General features: G+C 44.7%; 1 protein-coding gene across 6 annotated transcripts in view; it reads right to left on the bottom strand.

Moving 5' to 3' along the window:
* The window catches only part of DOCK10 (dedicator of cytokinesis 10), a 161,241-nt gene extending 143,928 nt beyond the window's left edge, over window positions 1-17,313 (bottom strand). For 5 of the 6 annotated variants that reach the window (XM_061453006.1, XM_061453010.1, XM_061453009.1 and 2 more), the window contains exon 1: window positions 17,136-17,313. In XM_061453006.1, the coding sequence (XP_061308990.1) occupies window positions 17,136-17,249 (114 nt within the window). In that variant the 5' untranslated portion in view covers window positions 17,250-17,313. The remainder of the gene's footprint in view (window positions 1-17,135) is intronic. The other variant, XM_061453008.1, reaches the window with a different exon arrangement.
* Between the last annotated feature and the right edge of the window lie 781 nt (window positions 17,314-18,094).

Here is an 18,094-nt window from a genome sequence, read left to right as displayed (position 1 = left end):
GATTGTTTCATTGTTGTTTTTCAAGCAAGTTGTCTGTGCGGCCAAAGCTTTCATTAGAGCATGTTATACCCAAGTGAACACATGGTGATGCATAGATTCCCTTCAAATATACTCCCTTGCAACTTTCAACCCCATTCTCAACTTAAAATTTGGATGGTAATTAAGATACAGAGATAGCAACTGTTCATTTCTGCTGAAATTTACTGCAAAATATAATTAGTGCTCTAATTAAAGTCAGAAGTTAATGACCATGCATCACTTTGTATGTAACGTTACAATGATTTCATGGTAACCCAGAGCTGCAGCCAACAGAAGAGCTCTCACCTTGCTGTCAGTTATGCTTTTGTCAAGCAACTGAGCAAATGAGAAACAGCTACACCTAAATAAAGGCATATAGGGACAACCAAACACACACTGTCACACATAAGGCAGACTTGGTTACAATTACTCACTCTCATTATCAGTGTCTTACTCTTGATGAAGTAAAGCTAAATTCAACCTGACTAGTCTTCACAAAAGATCAGGTTGGCAATCTACTGAGGAGACCACTGAGGCAGACTGTTGGTGGCATATGTTAGCACTGGGAAATGGAAGCCACAGCATTTCAAGTGAGACACCCAGAGAACTTGCCTCCACCCATTACAAGCTTATCAGCAGATCTCACCACTCCGTGAGGCAGCACCCTTTGGCTTTCAAATCTCAAGTATCGAAATCTGATTCAAACAAAACCCACAAGCTTGAATGCAAGCCATAAAAGACTGCTGCGCTCTGGTAGGAGGTACCACACTAAGCAGACATCCTGCTGAACCAGTATTTACACGATAATCACCCAAGAGAAACAGACATGGCAAAAGGTTAAGGGAGTTCACCTCTATCTTGGTATTGATGCTGTCTGTGGGACTCTGGATAGCACTTGCTCAGAGTTTAAAGAGACTAAGGTACAATTCATCCCAAGAAAGTAACGGAGAAGATACATCATCCTGCTCCAAATGTAGATTCATCTGGTGATCTAGGAAGCACACCATCAAATGGCACTACAATTATTACTTGATATAGGAGTGCTAAGGAACCCAGCACCTGACTATGACTAGGACACAGTTTAGCCTTCTCCAGCCGACTTAAGTCCAGTATAGCCCAGCCCAGCCTCCTTTAGCCCCATAAAGCCCAGTTTGGCCCAATTCAGACCAGTACAGCCCAGTTTAGCCCACTCCAGCGCAATTAAGCACAGCAAACAACAGTTTAGCCCAGTCCAGCTCATTTTAGCCCAGTTCAGACCTGTCCAGCCCACTTTACCCCAGTCCAGCACAACTAAGCCCAGCCAAGAACAGTTCAGCCCACTTTAGCCCAGTTCAGCTCAGTCCAGTCCAGCCCAGCACAGCTCAATTTAGCTCAGACCACTCCAACCCAGATCAGTCCAGCCCAGTTTAGCCCACTTAAGGCCAGTCCGTTTAGCCCAGTTCAGCTCATTTTAGACTTGTCCAGCCAGGCTCAGACAGGTCCAGTCCACTTCAGCCTAATGGAGCCAAGGCCAGCCCAGTTTAGCCTAGCCCAGCCCACTTTAGTCCACTCCAGCCCACTTTAATCCAGTACAGCTCAGTTTAGCCCAATGTTGCCCAACCCAGTTTACCTTAGTCCAGTCCAGCTCACAACAGTCCACAACGTTTTACCCCTGCCCAGCCTAGTTTATACCAGCCCAGCCCCGCTTAGCCCAGACCAGCCCACTTTAGCCCACTGCACACCACTACAGCCCACTTGATCTCAGTTCAGACACTTTACCCCACTTCAGCCCAGCCCACTTTAGCCCTGTCCACCCCATTCCAGCTCATCCCAGCCCGTTTAGCCCAGCTTAGCCCAGCACAGCCAACTTTAGCACAGTCCATTCCAGTTTAGCCCAGCCCACTTTAGCCCAATTCAGCCCATTTTAGCCCTGTCCACACCAATTTAGCCCAGCCCAGCCCAGTTCTGCCCAGTTCAGACCTGTCCACACCAATTCAGCACAGTTCAGCAGGCTTTAGCCCAATTCAGACCAGTCCAGCACAGCTTAGCCCTCTTCAGCCCATTTTAGCCCGCTTCAGCCCAGTTTAGCCCAGACCAGCACAGTTTAGCCCAATTCACATCTCTCTAACCACTTTAGCACAATTAAGCTCAATTTAGACCACTCCAGACCGGTTTAGCCCAACACAGTCCAGCACAGTACACTTCAGCCCAGTTTAGCCCTTTTCAGCCCAACGTAGCACACTTGAGGCCAGCTCAGTCCATCCCAGTTCAGCCTATCCCAGGCCCAAATTTAACCCAGTTCAGCCCAGTTTACAGCCCAGCCCACTCCAGCTCAGCCCAGACAAGTTTAGAACAATTAGGCCACGTTTAACACAATTCAGACCGGTTTAGCCCAGCACAGCCCAGCCAAGACCTGTTCAGCCGCTTCAAGAACACTTTAGCCCAGTTTAGCCCAACCCAACCCACTTTAGCCCAGTTCAGCCTAGTCCAGCAAAATTTAGTCCAATTCAGCCCAGTCCAGCCCCATTTAGACAAGTTCACATCTGTCCAGCCCAGTTCAGACCACTTTACCCCACTTTCTCCCAGTCCAGCCCAGTTCAGTGCACTCCAGCCCAGTTTAGCCCACTTCAGCCCAGTTTAGCTTACTTTGGCTCAGTTCAACACATTTTAGCCCAGTTCGGCCCACTTCAGCCCACTCCGGCCCACTTCAGCCCAATCTAGCTCAGTCTAGCCCAGTTCAGCCCAGTTTAGAGGGATTCAGCCCAGTCCAGACCAGTTTAACCCTTCCCAGACCAACCCAGCCCATTTTAGCCCTGCCCAGTCTATTTTAGCTCAGCAAGTTTAGTCAGTTCAGCACAGTTTACCCTGGTTCAGACCACTTTACCCTAGTTCATCCTTGTTTACACCAGTTTAACCCAGTTTAACCCACTTCAGCCCAGTCCAGATCAGTTCAGACCTCTCAAGCAAGATCCAGCTCAGTTTAACCCAGTTCAGACCGCTTTAGCCCTCTGCGGACCACTCCAGACCCATTTAGTCATGTTCAGCCCAGCCCAGTCCAATTTAGCCCACTTCAGCATTCTCCAGCCCACTTTGGCCCAGCATAGCCCAGCCCAGCCTCCTTTAGCCCCATAAAGCCCAGTTTGGCCCAATTCAGACCAGTACAGCCCAGTTTAGCCCACTCCAGCGCAATTAAGCACAGCAAACAACAGTTTAGCCCAGCCCGGCCCATTTTAGCCCAGCTCAGACCTGTCCAGCCCACTTTACCCCAGTCCAGCACAACTAAACCCAGCCAAGAGCAGTTCAGCCCACTTTAGCCCAGTTCAGCTCAGTCCAGTCCAGCCCAGCACAGCTCAGTTTAGCAAAGATTAGCCCAGCTCAGACCACTCCAACCCAGATCAGCCCAGCCCAAACCTAATCCTACTTTCAAACTTGATTATGCAGACAGACATCTCAAGCCATTACACTGCAATCAAAATAATTAATGGGAAATTATGTAATTTTTTAACCAGAAAAATGTCTGTTATTAACATTGTCTGTCCCACTGTAGCAGCAAATGTTGAAGCAAAGATAGGTTAATATTTATGAGAAAGCTAACAGAACAAACAGCACAGGAAATAGTGTTTCCTGCCTAACTGCCTAAAAGCAGTCATACCATTAGCACTTGCATTTTGATAGTTTTTATACTCTTATCTTATAGATGGACATAAAACCCTAAACTATGTCTTAAGCTGAGCCCCTGATAACATCAACAAAAAGGATCATTCCTTAGCCATGGATCAATTTAGCATTTAACTGGACTTTAGTTAAAAACCCAACCAACCAAAAATCAAAGAACACATGGCAACACATACCCACCCTCACATCTGCCCCAGAGAACAGCAAAAGAAACACAAACAGGCAGATTTCCAGTCAGCTCCAGATATTAGTGAGCCAAAGGCTCACCCTCAACAACCACAACTGAAAGACAAGGAAAAAGATTATCTTCTTGCCCCTGAATATTCCCATTTAGTACCATTTACCTACTGTAGCATTACATGAAAAATATCTAGTTCTACTGATTCAAGCCTCCAAGAAAAAAAAGAGGGAGGTAGGAAGGGGAGAGTGAGAGAAAAAAAAAAGGGGTGGGGAAGAGGAAACACATGAGAGGAAATTCAGATTTAATTTCTTTAGTTGCAATTCCTGTAACTCTTGCACTTTAAACTATTAATAGTCACATATAAAGAACTTCTTGTTTTTAAAAGTCGCATCCTTTTAACTGTCAGCAGTGAGTTGATATTTGTCCCTTTGCACCGCAGCTGGTTTTGGGGAGCAAAACGGTGAGGTCCACTTTACTGCTGGTCCTTGACAGCAATCTTCCTCTTATCATCACTCTTAAAGCACATCTGCTTTCAGCTCTGCTCTGCTAACACAACCAAGGCTTACCGGATGCAGTGCAAACTATGCAAGATGGATTCAAGAGGTGCTGCTGGAATGATGTTAGATGCAGTTACCTCAGCTGGAGCCATGGGTGAGCTGCCACATTAAGACCAGCCCCTTGTTGCTGCAGCATACAGGGTTTATACCTCAGTTTTTCAAGCTCCAACTAGAATAAATTTGCTGACTCCCATTCTTTATCACACAAACATTTCCCCAAAATAAACTCATGTTTTCAAATCTGAATTCCTGCTAGATCCTTTAGGCTCAGGAGGTGGGCTCTTCTAAGAGACACATTGGGAAACAGCGGTAAGAAACAGAAACCCAGAAGAATCAGGGCACCATGACCAAGTATAGCTGCCCTTATATCTTTGTTCTAGCACATCTCAGTGTCCATCACCATGGAACTTAAACACCAGGTATCTCTGCTTAAAAGCCCCAAACTCATGCATGCCACCCTATTCCGAGGAATCAGATGTTAGCCCTGGCAGCTACCTATTTACTTACTTAAGTCTATTTAAAAACTATGTATAAATCTATTGATACATTCATCACACATCAAAACATTGGGCTGTCTTCCGCACTGTACTGAACAGGGAATTGCTGGTACAGAAATTCTTTACAGAAACAGACATAGCAGAGAGGTTCTTCTCTCAAGAACAGTCACTACCTATTATTTGGATTATATTTTATGTAATGAACAGTCACTCAAAGAGCAGCTACCTATATAAAACCATTTGTTTAATGTAAAACTTTACACTAAAGCTAGGAGAGAGGAATATTACTAAACCCAAAGCCTTTACATTGACAGTATGGCAGTTAGAGGCAGGGCTAGACAGAACACAGGACAGCTGGTGAAGAGAAGGCCTGTTTGATGAAAAGAAGGAACAGAGACTATCAATTTGAACAATTAGCAAGGAGGATTCCTGGAAGAAGTGGGTTTTAAGATGGTGCGGATGGCAAGCAAAGACAGGGTGCCTGACAAACAGCTGACACACTGTTCTCTGCATACAGAGAGGCATTAAGAGAGGCTCGAAGACAAGTGGGAGGAAGACACAAAGAATAACAAAGACTGAGGACTGGAAGGGGAGAGGTCAGCAAAGCAGGGAGTCTGTAGATATGAGAATGAAGAAATGAGAGTAAGATAATGTTTAAAGTACAACATGCGGGCCATGCCTCCTCAATTTGAAGGGTTCTCTTTGCGAGAACTTCAAAAAGCAAGATATGAACCTCATCAAGGCATGCCAGTTATTGTGTCCAGCTGCACTACAGTTCATACTGCTTACTGCAATGCACGTAACTTGTAACTTCCACTTGGAATTGGTCTGCAAATGGTTACCCCCTTACCCTTTCTGGAGAAAGAATACATGGAAGGCAAAAGGTATTTTATTGCCAACATCCACAGCAAACTGGAACCATCATTCCTCCATGGAAAAAAAATCACCCCATCTTCTTCCATTTCCAAAAGGAACAAACTGAAACCACTTTTATTTGGTGTGTTTCACGAGCTCCAATTCTTTTCCAGATTCTACAGAAGCCCGTGAATGCTTGGGTATGTATTTGAAATATAAAAAGAAGGAGCAAATATAAAAAGAAGGAGAGGTTTCTCAAAGACACCTGAAGAAAAGTTATTATCTACCTAGACTGCAACTTTTGCGTACACTAGGGATTTCTAATATTGCAGTTAAACCACAAGCTATTATTTGACCAGGAAGAAGATAAGCTAAATTTCTGCTCAAGTAGCTCTGAATATCCATTTGGTAAGTTCTCCTAACCAACCTCCAGAATAGTTCTCATTGGTTCTTGGGAAGCTACGAGGATAAATTCATGCAGCACTGAAGAGACTAGTATTATTCAATTCTACTTAATGTTCTATGACTTACCTTCCACCAGTGTTTGCAGTTTTAGCTGTTAAATGAAATAGGGTCAACAGAACAGAAGCACTGTGCAATCACGCAGCTCAAAGAGAAAAACAACTGTTACTCATGTAAAAGGCAACTGATGCTTAAAGTGAGATGTGAGCTTTGGAGCAGGCAGGTGCTTTCCAGTAACTTGCTTCCAGATGAGAGCTGTGTATGGTATTTCACTTCTGCACTGTTACTCTAATTGCTCTTTAGCCACTGCTGGAAGCCCACCTGCTACGCATGAATGGAAGGAAAAAAGTGTGCCTATACACTGACAGTGAAGACATGATAGCCCAGCATGTAGTTTAACATGCATTGCAAATATGTGAATACAAAAGCCACAGCCCACATAATATTCTGGAATAAATATCAAAGTCTGCTCCTTACTGCTTTTAATACTTACTCATTACTCTCTTTCCCTCTGAAAGCAGAATCAGAGGTGTGACCCAGGACTTTTTTTCCCAGGGTCCTTCCTGCCAATGCACAGTTGTTCTGTACTATGCACTCTCCTGTATTTTGTTCAGCATAGCTTGAAAGTTCAAAGCCATAAAGCAGTTCCATCCTAAGGATGTCCATGTGTTGGCCCCTGAACCACTTTCAAGACTGGAGATTTCTTTTGAGGCTCTTCTAAGTAACAGAAAAGGGGGGGGGGGGGGGCGGAACCCAAAGCCAGGAAAAAGGCTGTACACATCTATCGTCAAAAAGAGACTGATATTGTTACAAATACCACAAGTTAATTTACAGCCTGTGAAATGCAACAGAGGCATTCCTAACAAAAGACATCAAGCCTGACATGTGCCATGGTACATTGCACAGCAATGGAGAAAGCTCTTTCAATGGACCGACTCCAAAGATTAGTTATTATCTAAAGCAGCACAGTTCAACCAACAGCCCCCAGGCCAACTTCAGACCATCGCTTTCACCCTAAGAGACTCAACAAGCTCTGACTACTTTCTCTTGCGGCTACTCACAACATGGAAAGGAGTGCTGTATTTGCTTCCAAAGGGGAAAAACAGGGATATGCAGGACTGACATCCTTCTCTCCCTCAAACTGCACAAACATTTTATGCAGTATCGGGGCATAAGCAACCTTTTCCTTTCTCTGTTCTGCTGACTTTTGGCTTGGACTCTGAACCAGGGCTGCCAGAGCCTGCACAGGGCTAAAAGAGCAAGGCAGCAGGGAGTAGAAAGAGGATAAGGAGGAAGAAGCAACAAGTGTCTCGCAGCAGAAGAAAGGGATGGGAATAGTAGTTCCAGGGTTAGAAGCCACTGAGGCTCTGTTACATACCATAGCAGTCCTCTCCCTGCCTCTCATGTCCCTTCTCCCAGAATACTTGTCCTGTCATGCACTTTAGGGGTCATTATCATCTGCAAACCAGAGCATCCCAATGTGCTCATTCCCCTACCTCCCAGGTGCAGCAGCACCCAAGCACACCCACAGTGCACAGTCAGGAGCCTGCATAAGCCAGGATGAAGACACTTGCTCTTGCTCAAACACTCCACAAGGGAGTAGAAAGCACCAAATTTCTTCCCCACCCCACTCCCTAGAAAGCACTTGCACACAAGTATCAAAAGCAGTGTAAATACTCTACAAACACAATACCAAATGATGTCAATATAGATGCTAATGACAGAATAAGTCCAGTATCCCCCACAGACACTAATTCCACAGAACAGACATGCATTATGCCAGTATCAAAGCTGACAGGAAGTAAGGGAGGTTGCATTCAAAATGGAGACAAAAAACTTTTTCACAGTTTCAAATCATGAACACAGTGGAGAGGATCTGTCTAAAAATTCAACATAAACTAGACATGAGAGAAGAGAGAGAGGGACTGGACACAGACGGAATAGCATCTGATATGCGGGAGGGTAGGGGAACCAGGGCAATAAACAGAGAGGTGAAAGAAAAGCAGGGCTTGTGCCCAGCATCACAGGTCCAAGCTAATCCCAGCTAGGCTGTACTTCAGAGCTTGCAAGTGGTAAGATTGGTATTGGTCCTGTATTTCATTAATTCTAGTCACAAAGCAAACATAGAAAATGGACTGGGAAAGAGAAATGAAAGAGGAACACTGCTATCAAGAAGGAATACAGAGAAACAGGTAAAGTTGTCACCAGAAAACTGCCGGTAACCACCTGCAGCTTTTCACAGATTCTTCTAACGCATGCAAAATACAAAACTCTGGTTTGAGTTTTAATGAATCATTTTTTGTAAGTCTGAAGAATGCAAGAGGGGAGGGCAGGGTGTGAAATCCTGTAAGGTTTGCAAACCCCTCAAAATGTCCTAGAGCCTGGCAACCCCCCCCCCCCCAAAAAAAAAACAAACAAAAAAAACCCAACAAAACAACAAAAAACCCAAACCCACAGGAGAAGTTTCTCATACACTAGAAGTGTATTTTCTTCAAACCATGCCAAACTCTCCCTTCAAAGAAGGAAAAAAGAAACCCCAACCCAAAACCAAACCCTAAACCCATCTAGAACAAAGATCTCTGAGGAACCTACATCAAAACAGAGACACATTTAACCTGTAGTTAAAGCATTCCAGACACATTTTGGATAAAAGATGTTTCTAGGTCTTCACAGCAGAGCCACTGTGCCCCCCACATGGGGAGCCTCTACCTTAGTCCTAGAAAAGGAAAGGCATGTGCTATGAGACACCTGAGAGTCCAGGATTTCATTCTTGACTATAAATTAGAAGTACATTCCTCAAAAATCAGCTGACATCCATCAGTCTATTCACAGCTGCGAAAGCAAGTACACCCAGCAGAAAACAGACATGGGCAAATAATGCCTTCAAACAATGACAGCTTAAAGATTAAAATCCACTATGGTTAACCAAACCCAAAGGTAATAAAGACTTTCCCCTTTTTCCTATGCTATACATATCCAGTCATTCCAGTTTTAGACAGAACATTTCTTTACTACTTCTCTTGGTAAATGGTAACACTTAAAAAAGCAAGCATTTTTTTTTTCCCTCTGTTACATCCAACTCCATTACATTCATTACATTTTGCTATATCTACATCATTTAATTTACGTCAATATGTCAAAGTAACCTAGAATTGTGTTTGCTTTAAGGCAACCAACATTACTCTCAAAGCTAAAAAGCCCATTTCAGACTCAGTGATAGAGTTCTCATGTACTTTCGCCACATAACAGAAGTGGAAAACTACACTCAGAATTAAGAAAATCACTATAGTATTAACGGCTTACTAAATTTCTGTACAATGCATACTATACCAACTGCACAACAGGAACAGTGGGGAGAAAATCCAGCAGTAAGCTAATAGTTAATATGTAATTTAAAATGTAATACAGTCTATGTTCTTCAATTTTTGAGCTTTTTTGGGTTTGGGGTTTTTATTTGAGTCTAAAGAGATAAAACCTTGTTTCATTGAGGCAGCAGGAGAGTCCTGTTGGAGTGTGGCACCTGTTTCACTCACCTGGCATCCTAATGCTGCTGTCTGCACAGTGTCACAAAGGTATCCACATTTCCCCATCTGACGTATTTTTATACAAGCTTAAAGCACATCTACATTATGTCATCTCAAAACATTACATTGTGTTCCAAAACACATAGTATTTGGGTTGCAGCTGAAAAGTAACATCACAGTACTAGATCAAAGAGGCTGGATGTTAACTCCCTGAGTACAAACTGGGGAGGAGAGGCTGGGCAGCACCATCCCTAGTGCTCCAAGGGAACTGTCTCCACGTATTTGTACAAAATTTAAGATCAAAAAAAGCGACACTGACCTCTTGCCTGTGTGTATTATGGGAGGGAAAAACGGTACCAGAGATTATAAGTAATCCACTAAAAATATATTTAAGCAATGAGTTTAGTTTGTAAGTATGTACCATTGACATGGAGAGGTATAAATAATAGACTGCTGCATTGTGAACCCAACCTTCAAAACAAAGGAGAGGCGGGGGTGGGAGTAATAAGAAGAAAAAGCCTCCTGATTTTCTCCTGTATAAGAGAATGGCTCTGGAAGGCTTCACTGACACATACCACCATTTAGCACTACTGCAGCTTGGTGCCCTCTTACTACACTGCTACTTAGAGCCTGGCTCTGTTCTGCCCAGAAAGGGAGAACATGAGCAGAAGTCAGTCACACTAAGCAACCACACAAAGGGCAGGCAGCTCTCAGTTTTCTTACATTTTACAGGAGAGGGAAAAATTGCCCATATGAGTAAGGACAACAGTGAGGCAGACTACGAAACAGTCTTAACAGCCAGGGAAATTGTTCAGCTATATGGGCAGGACAGCACATGATGGGAACAAACTCTGGAACAGCCATTCTAAGGCTTTTACTATAGATGTATTGCATGATCTCAGGCAGTTAGCTTCTGGTATTTTGTTTTTCTTACCAACAAAACCAGGGATAAAGTTTGCATTTCCCAATATAAAACACACAGTTGCTATAAAACAGACCGCAAATAAAATCTAGCTTCAGAAAATTATTGTTGAGTTCTCTGAAACGCAGGCAATCCTAAACTGGAACCATTACACATTCTGCAAGTAAGTCTTTGTTGTTTGTGTAATAATCACATCTGTGTCACTATTTCATAGGCTTTTGACCTTGTGCTAGAAAAGTTCCAAACATGTTTTGACTTCTGGAAGTGACATATGCACTGCAGAACTGCCTGTTACAAACCACAACAACATCAAACCTTCTCTCTGTGCAACTGCCCTCCTACAAAGCCAACAGGAGGCTTCATTTTTCATATTCTCTGTCTCTTTTCTATTGCTGTTCATTCTCTCCCTCCCCAGACCCTTAATTTAACCTTGTAAGAGAGGGAAAAAAGTTAATGCAGCTTCTATAAACTGAGAGTATTTTGAATTACTCAAGCTGACTCACTTCCCATGAATTTAAAACAACGTGTTAGTCAAGTGACAGATGAAGAAAACAGTAAAGACTCTGCATTTAAATCTGAGTGTCTCAATGTCCCTGCCTACTAAATGACTGCCTGGGCTTGCATATTAGGAGTTATTTGCACAAGTTATTCACCAACCTGACAAATCTTTTTTGCAGCTCTCTTCACTTCTTTCCTTCGTTTTACTGTCTTCTTCAGCCTCTCTTTACCCACAAAGTCTTTTCTCTTTTCCCCCATTTTCTCCAACACTTTCAACTTCTTTCTAAACCATTTTCTTCCCTTCTCTGTCACCACCCTCTCTGAGGCTCTTGCCCCTTATCAACTTTTCCTTATTTCAGCATCAGTTTAATACCCAGTGCCAGTCTCAGATGAAGTTCCCTGAATTGCTCAGAAGACTTTGGCCCTTTTGTCTGCCTGCAGAGGAGGGAACCCAGCAGCTGGAGAATGTGCAAGTGGTGCATTCTTGCCAATGTCCTTTGCTTCATTTGCCCTTATATCTGGGCTTCAGCAGCCAGCTGAAAAGGGTCAGATCTTTGTCAGGGCCACACCACTGCAAGTGTCCCTGGGATACCCCAACTGAAGAATAGCTATGAAAATACTCAGACATTTCAGAGCAAAAGTTTGCTTTGAAAGGAGACTACCTGCAAATAGTGTGGGTCTTGTCTTTGAACAGGTAAGGGATGCTGCACAGGATATTAATTAAAGAGGAATTTTGGAATACAGATTCACTAACAAGGTTCACAGGTAAAATACAAACACAAACAAGTTGTTTAATACTTCAATACTTCATGCATTCATTCCTAGAAGGTTGCTAACATCAGAAATTGCCTGACAAGTTGTCTGCCCTGAGCAAACCATAACTTATCTCAAATGGAAAGGCTCACAAAAGCAGAACTACCAGCTCCAGACTGTAGATAATATTCCCTTATGCCTGTGCCATGAATAAATGCACTCTCTCTCCTCAACCGCCAAAATGGGATGAGGCTTTCTCTTTATGCACGTGCTTTTAAGGTTACTTCACCAGGCAATCACCTCAGCCTTAACCAAAGAAAACACAAAAGTGAGAAAGAGCCAACACATTAAGAAGTCTGCAGGGAAACAAGCAAAAAGTGAAGACTGCGCAGTGAAGACCGTGAATATATATGTATGTACAACCACAGAGAGCTGATTTTGTACAGAGCACCATGGCATATTCGCTGTCATATAAATGCCTTGCTTTGGTTCACCCTAGACAAATAGTATACAACAGAATATTGTCAGAAAAAGGACCCTTTCGGAGTCCAGTTTCTGTCTTTGGAATAGCTGAGTTAACACTGTACCTTCTCAACAGATGAAGTTTTCAGTGTCATTTCATTCACTGGCCTGATTCTCAACATGGAAGACCAATTCAAGCATGGCCACGTAATGAGAAAAGGCCATACAGTATGATCCAACAATATAAGCACAGTCAAAGCTCTGTTATTATTATTTAGGGTACCAAGGCAGTGAGTGCTCTCTGTGAGGCTGTGAATAATATACATTACTTTCCTTGAGAGACTACAACATGCTGCTGGAGTCACAAAAAACCTCCAACAGTTCATTACCTACCCAAACTAGAAACATCAACTACAACATCAAGACTTTATTATTTGTGAAGAAAATACCACATAAAATACACACTGAAAACAAATGGAAACTCTTGTTTCAGAGAGGAATTACAGTAGCTCCAGGTAATATAACAAGGAGAGAAACCCATTTTGTGGGGAAAAAGAGCCATGTAATCCAGCTTTCCACTCACATGAGACAGCCAGTACAAGGACATTGGACATGACTCTCTGTGCTTGGCTGCAGTGTGATGGAAAGAAAACTCTGCCAAAAAAAAAGACGTGGAGCAACAGCCCAATGCCAGACTACTATTAACTTGTTTAAGTACAGAAAAGAGATGAGGATCAAGACCCCCCACAGCTCTTTTATAAAAACAATGTCACAATACTTTATGTAAAGGATGAGTACTTCAGCAAGCAGTGCTTAGCCAAATTAATTGAGATCTGGAAATAATAGCATCACATGAAGCGTAGAACTAAGCAGCTAGCAAGCCCATTTCTAGGAACACTGACTGTCTCATCCCTATTTTAAAAACTCCCAGGGAAGCACTCCTGCAGCTACAGACACAAACAAAGCAACATATTAATTTCCCTTTCTTGTGCACAGAGTGTTCATAAAGCAACTTTCAAAAAAGCCTTTTCTGTTACAATAGACAAAGAATTTTGCAACAAAGTTTCAAAATGCAATAAATTATTTACCTTCTAGATGATGCTGATCGATTCCATTTACTAGGTTGGTGAATTGCCTTTTCTACATAAAGGCTTCACAAGGCACTTATGGAAACAACCTGAAGTACTGCCACGCACTATTAACTGATAGCACCACTCTCTCCACCTGCTGAAGAGTTGAGTAATTAATGTAGAATGTGCTACTTGTGCAAAAAACCTGCAGCTACTACTCCCTACCAACAAGATACACACATATATTCCACCCTCAACCCCTGGTTCCACTTTCTGTCTTTCAGGGCACTACAGAAATTCCTCTGCTAAACAACACCAAATGATAAACATCCTCACTTCTGCCATCCCCTTTCCCCTGATTACACTGACACTTTTTCTTTCTACAGATTTCTGTGCTGAATACTAGCAATTGTATTTCCCATATTAAATGAATAAACATGAACAAAAGGAAAGGTAAAGCATACTAAAAAAAAAAGCAACATATCTGAAGACAGTGAAGACCTAAAAGACACAACATTCCATTTTACTGGAACTGTTGCATAGGCATTTGATACCTAGGCTCTTACCAAATTGCTACAACAATAACAACCCTCACTGCAGGTGCTGTTACAAATACTACTAAGAGAGGCCCAGCAATTCAATACAGGATATACACAGAGCAGTACCAGAAGGCTTCATTCTTTACATCTTTAACTTAATTCTTCACTCCTTTAACTTGATTCTTCACACTTTCCACCTTTGCAATTAATGCTTTACACTTTTTATCTTTGCACTTCCCTACTCTGTAGCAGCCAGTTATTTGCAGACTCATGACAGCAGCTCTGATGACTTTCAGGACTCTCCAACACAAGTCAGGTATAGTATAACTGGAATATAAGGTGCTGATAACATCCAGAGCAAGACGCGATGAGAACCGATGCATGTCACTGAATACACAGTGAATATACCAGATTTTTCTCTTCTGTAAGAAAATTCAATTCTGGTACAACAAAGAGCAAATTCAGACAGAAATTTAATATCCTGCAAGACTCTTCTATAATAGTGCCCAAACAGCTTTCCCACAGTGGTGTGCCATGCCAGCATCCCCCCCACGTGCAAGACGTACAGGCCAGGGGAGCTTCCCTGGAAAACATACCTCAACAGACCAGCTGGCCCTGGCACTCAGCATTATGAATCCAGAGGCAATGATCGCTGCCCAACCCACAACATCCCAGCTCCACTGGCAGCCCCAAATCTGGCTACAGACAACCAGCAACCCTGGTTACAGCTGCCAAGGGATCTTCTGCCTGTTAGCCAAGATGCAATGGTTAAGTCTGCCTACTCCTACTTGATGTAGCTAGAAAAATAACAGCTTTTTACTCCAGCATGAGTCCTCAGCATAAGGTATCTTATAAAATTTGCCTTTCACAGGCAACACTACTGGCAGCCCAAAAAAGTATGGTAACTTCATTAAGTTTCCCAGAGCCATATGTATTCAACACAGCAAGCAGCCCAGACTTCAGAACCACTGTGCCTGCTGGTGAATAAAATGTAACATCTGGAAGTCCCTAAGTGCTCCCACTGAGCAACATAACTGAAACCAGAATTTGGCCTGGTGTCTTCAAATCTTAGCGTCAGTGTCTTTCAAAGACCATCTTTGCAGATCAAACTACATTTCCTCACATATCAAATCAAAAGCCCTGATGAAATCCAGTACCAGTACATGTTTCATCAGACAATAGGAAGTCAGATCACAGAAGTGGTAGATGATTTTTGCCACCCCACAGCTGAAGTCTTTATGTTTTAAAGGTAGAATGAATAAAATATAACTCAAATGCATGAGCAGTTAATAAAACACTATATTCTTAAGTCAGCAGTATCAGATCTGTTCGCAACACCTTAAAAACCCCACACTTCTCAAGGGAACCAGACCACCACATTCAGATCTATTTCATCAACCTCATTCTCTGGGTTTTTTTTTGCATTCTTGCAGCAGAGACACAGGAGAATTAAATATACTTCTAATAGAGCCTCATTTATAACATGTTAAGATGCAATGAGACAATACAATAGTTTAGCTGGTATATGAACTTAAATACACTCTTAGGAGATAACTATTCCACACAGAATTTGGGCAGAGCCCAAACCAACCGTCAGTTCCCAGAATGTTCCCACCAAACCTTTATCATTGTAGTGTATCCTGTTTGACAACGGGGCAAATTCTGCTCTCTACGTGCTCAGAGGGCAGGACCATGCACATCTGCCAGCAGTACAGCTGTAGAGACACTTGAGGATTTGACACAGGCTGATAGCACATACAACCCCTGAGGGAGGTCAGGAGAAACAAGTAAGTTTCTACCAAACTTTCACATGTGAGAAGCCTGGAAATATCTGATTAAGACCTTCGAATCTGACTGCAAAAGCACTGCAAACCCAGTGAGGTAAAGCAAAGGACTCACGTTTGGTGCACAGACAGTTCGGAAGTATGAACTGGCTGCTGCCTCCAAGCGGGACAGCTGTTTTAGCACTGCTCTCCATTTCAAGTGGGCAAGGTCCCTTCAAAGGAGAAAACGGGCCACTAAGTCCATGGGAACGTAGCTGCAGAATTATTTCCCGTTTTGTGCAGACAGAGAGAGTGCATTGCATTGAGTCAGTGGCATGGGGTAAGCTTTGATGGGTGATGACATTTCACTTAAAACTTTCCCTCTTTCAGCTTTTTAGTCTACTTCATGAACTGTGCTGCCTGAAAATCTAGAAAAAAAATATTTATCTGACTTGCATGATTCACAGAAATGATATGCTTAATCATCTAAGGAGGAGTCATTTATCTCTCATAACACACAGCTTTAAATTCAAAGTGAGCTTAATATGAAAATGGCTAATAAATGACTCATAAATGGCTAGTGATTCAAAAAGCCTAGTGGACATTTCTCTGTGAACCCTAACAGTTTGCCATCTGTGTCTAGCAGCTAAAGTCTTACATACAGCCACATAAAGGGAAGAGAAAATACTGATAAAGTAATGTGGTAACAGCGTACAGCCCTTTTATGCTATTCCACTGATGGACAGATACGGGGATTGAAGCCTCATGCAATGCATTTTAGAAGTGAACGCTGCCAGGAAAACCATGGTCTGTGTTTCTACGGCACATCAGGCCTCCTTCCATGGGGTTTCCAGTGGAAATCACCAAGAGCACACACTCGCCTCGGTAGTTAGGGTTATACACGAGCATTTAGTCTATGAAGTACCTAAAAATCACGTGGCTGACAACTACTCGGAGAGCTGGAGAGCTCGGGTCCCGTATCCCCGAGCACACCGGGCTCATTGTACCACTGATAACGCACTCTTCGTGTTTCACTCCATCTGCCCGTGCAAAACTCATTCAAAAGAGAAGAGAATCAGCGAAACGCGGGAAAGCAAGCAAGCCAGAACGCTCCCGAGAACAGAGGAACGTCAGTAGCCGTCGGTAGCACTGACACGGGGAGGCGCGGCCAGGAGGCGCGGCGGTACCGGCAGCGAGCGACGAGGCGCCCGAGCCGGGGTACCCACTGCGGGGCCCTCCACTCCCGTCCCCGCGGGCTGCCCCCCGCGCCGCGCCCCTCCCGGCTCCCCGGCGCGCTTCGCACCTGGGCCGGTGCCCGCTCCCTATTCCCCGCTGCAGCCTCCCCGCTCCGGCCGGCGCTGCCCCGCCCGCCGCACTCACCCGCTGCTGGAGCCGCCCGCTGGCGGCCGCTGCCGCCGCGCTGTGCCGCAGCTCCGCCGCCTGCCCCGGCCGCAGCAGGCTCCGCGTGAAGCGCCGCGTCCGCTCGCCGGCCATGGGCACCGGCAGCCCCGCGCTCCGGCCGCCGCTCCCCGCCCGGGCCGAGGCGCCGTCAGGAAGCGGAACTGGGGGTTTCCCTCCCGCTCCCCCCGCGAAGGAGGGGTGTGCGGGGCGGGGGCCGCCCGCCATCGGCAAAGGGGCAGCCCCTCCCCGGGGGAGCGTCGCGCCCTCGCCACCTTCGCTGGCCATGTGCGGTGCGGCAGAGCTTCGGCCCCGGGAGGGCCCCGCGGGGACGTCCCGCTCCCGCCCCGGCGGCTCCGAGGCGGCTGCGCGCCGAGGGGTGCCCCCGGAGGAGAATGGGGGCCGGGGTGCTGGAAGGAGCCCGAACCAGGCCCCCCTCCGCGTATGTGCAGTCGCCAAAAGATGCTCTGCCAGGAAGGCGGCTGGGTTGGGTTCGAGAGGAACAGCGACTCTTGGTGTTAACCACTCGCCAGGGTGGACATACCAGTTCACCAGCCGAACCCAGAGCCCAGCCAGCAGGTTTCCTGTGAAATCAACTCTCTGGTCAGCCCCACCATCCTCAAAGCTGGCGGGAAGCATTTGCCAAGTAGCAAGGGCTGCTGCGGCCCCTGTACTGAGTGAGGCTGGATGTCATCCAGTCCTTCTGCCAGTTGGCTTGGCATCCCTGTTCCTACACTATGGAAAACTCTGACGATCACAATTGAGTTTAGCCGCTTAAGCCCACAGAAGTCACACAACAGTCACAGCTCTCCCCCCTAGCAGAATGATCGTATCTTCTGTTAGTGGGAATATGGATTTATGCCTGAACGCCAAGATGCAATGGGGAGAATCCAGTATTGGCAAGAGCTGTGTCTGAACTTCTTTGTGCATGAATACTTACA

This window comes from Pezoporus flaviventris, unplaced genomic scaffold, assembly GCF_033815535.1.
Source record: "Pezoporus flaviventris isolate CSIRO_AGI_PZ_B2104156 unplaced genomic scaffold, CSIRO_AGI_Pfla_v1 ptg000013l, whole genome shotgun sequence".
Lineage (NCBI taxonomy): Eukaryota > Metazoa > Chordata > Aves > Psittaciformes > Psittacidae > Pezoporus > Pezoporus flaviventris.
The sequence above is the reverse complement of the archived record's forward strand: the minus strand, read 5'-3'. Positions and strand labels throughout refer to the sequence as shown.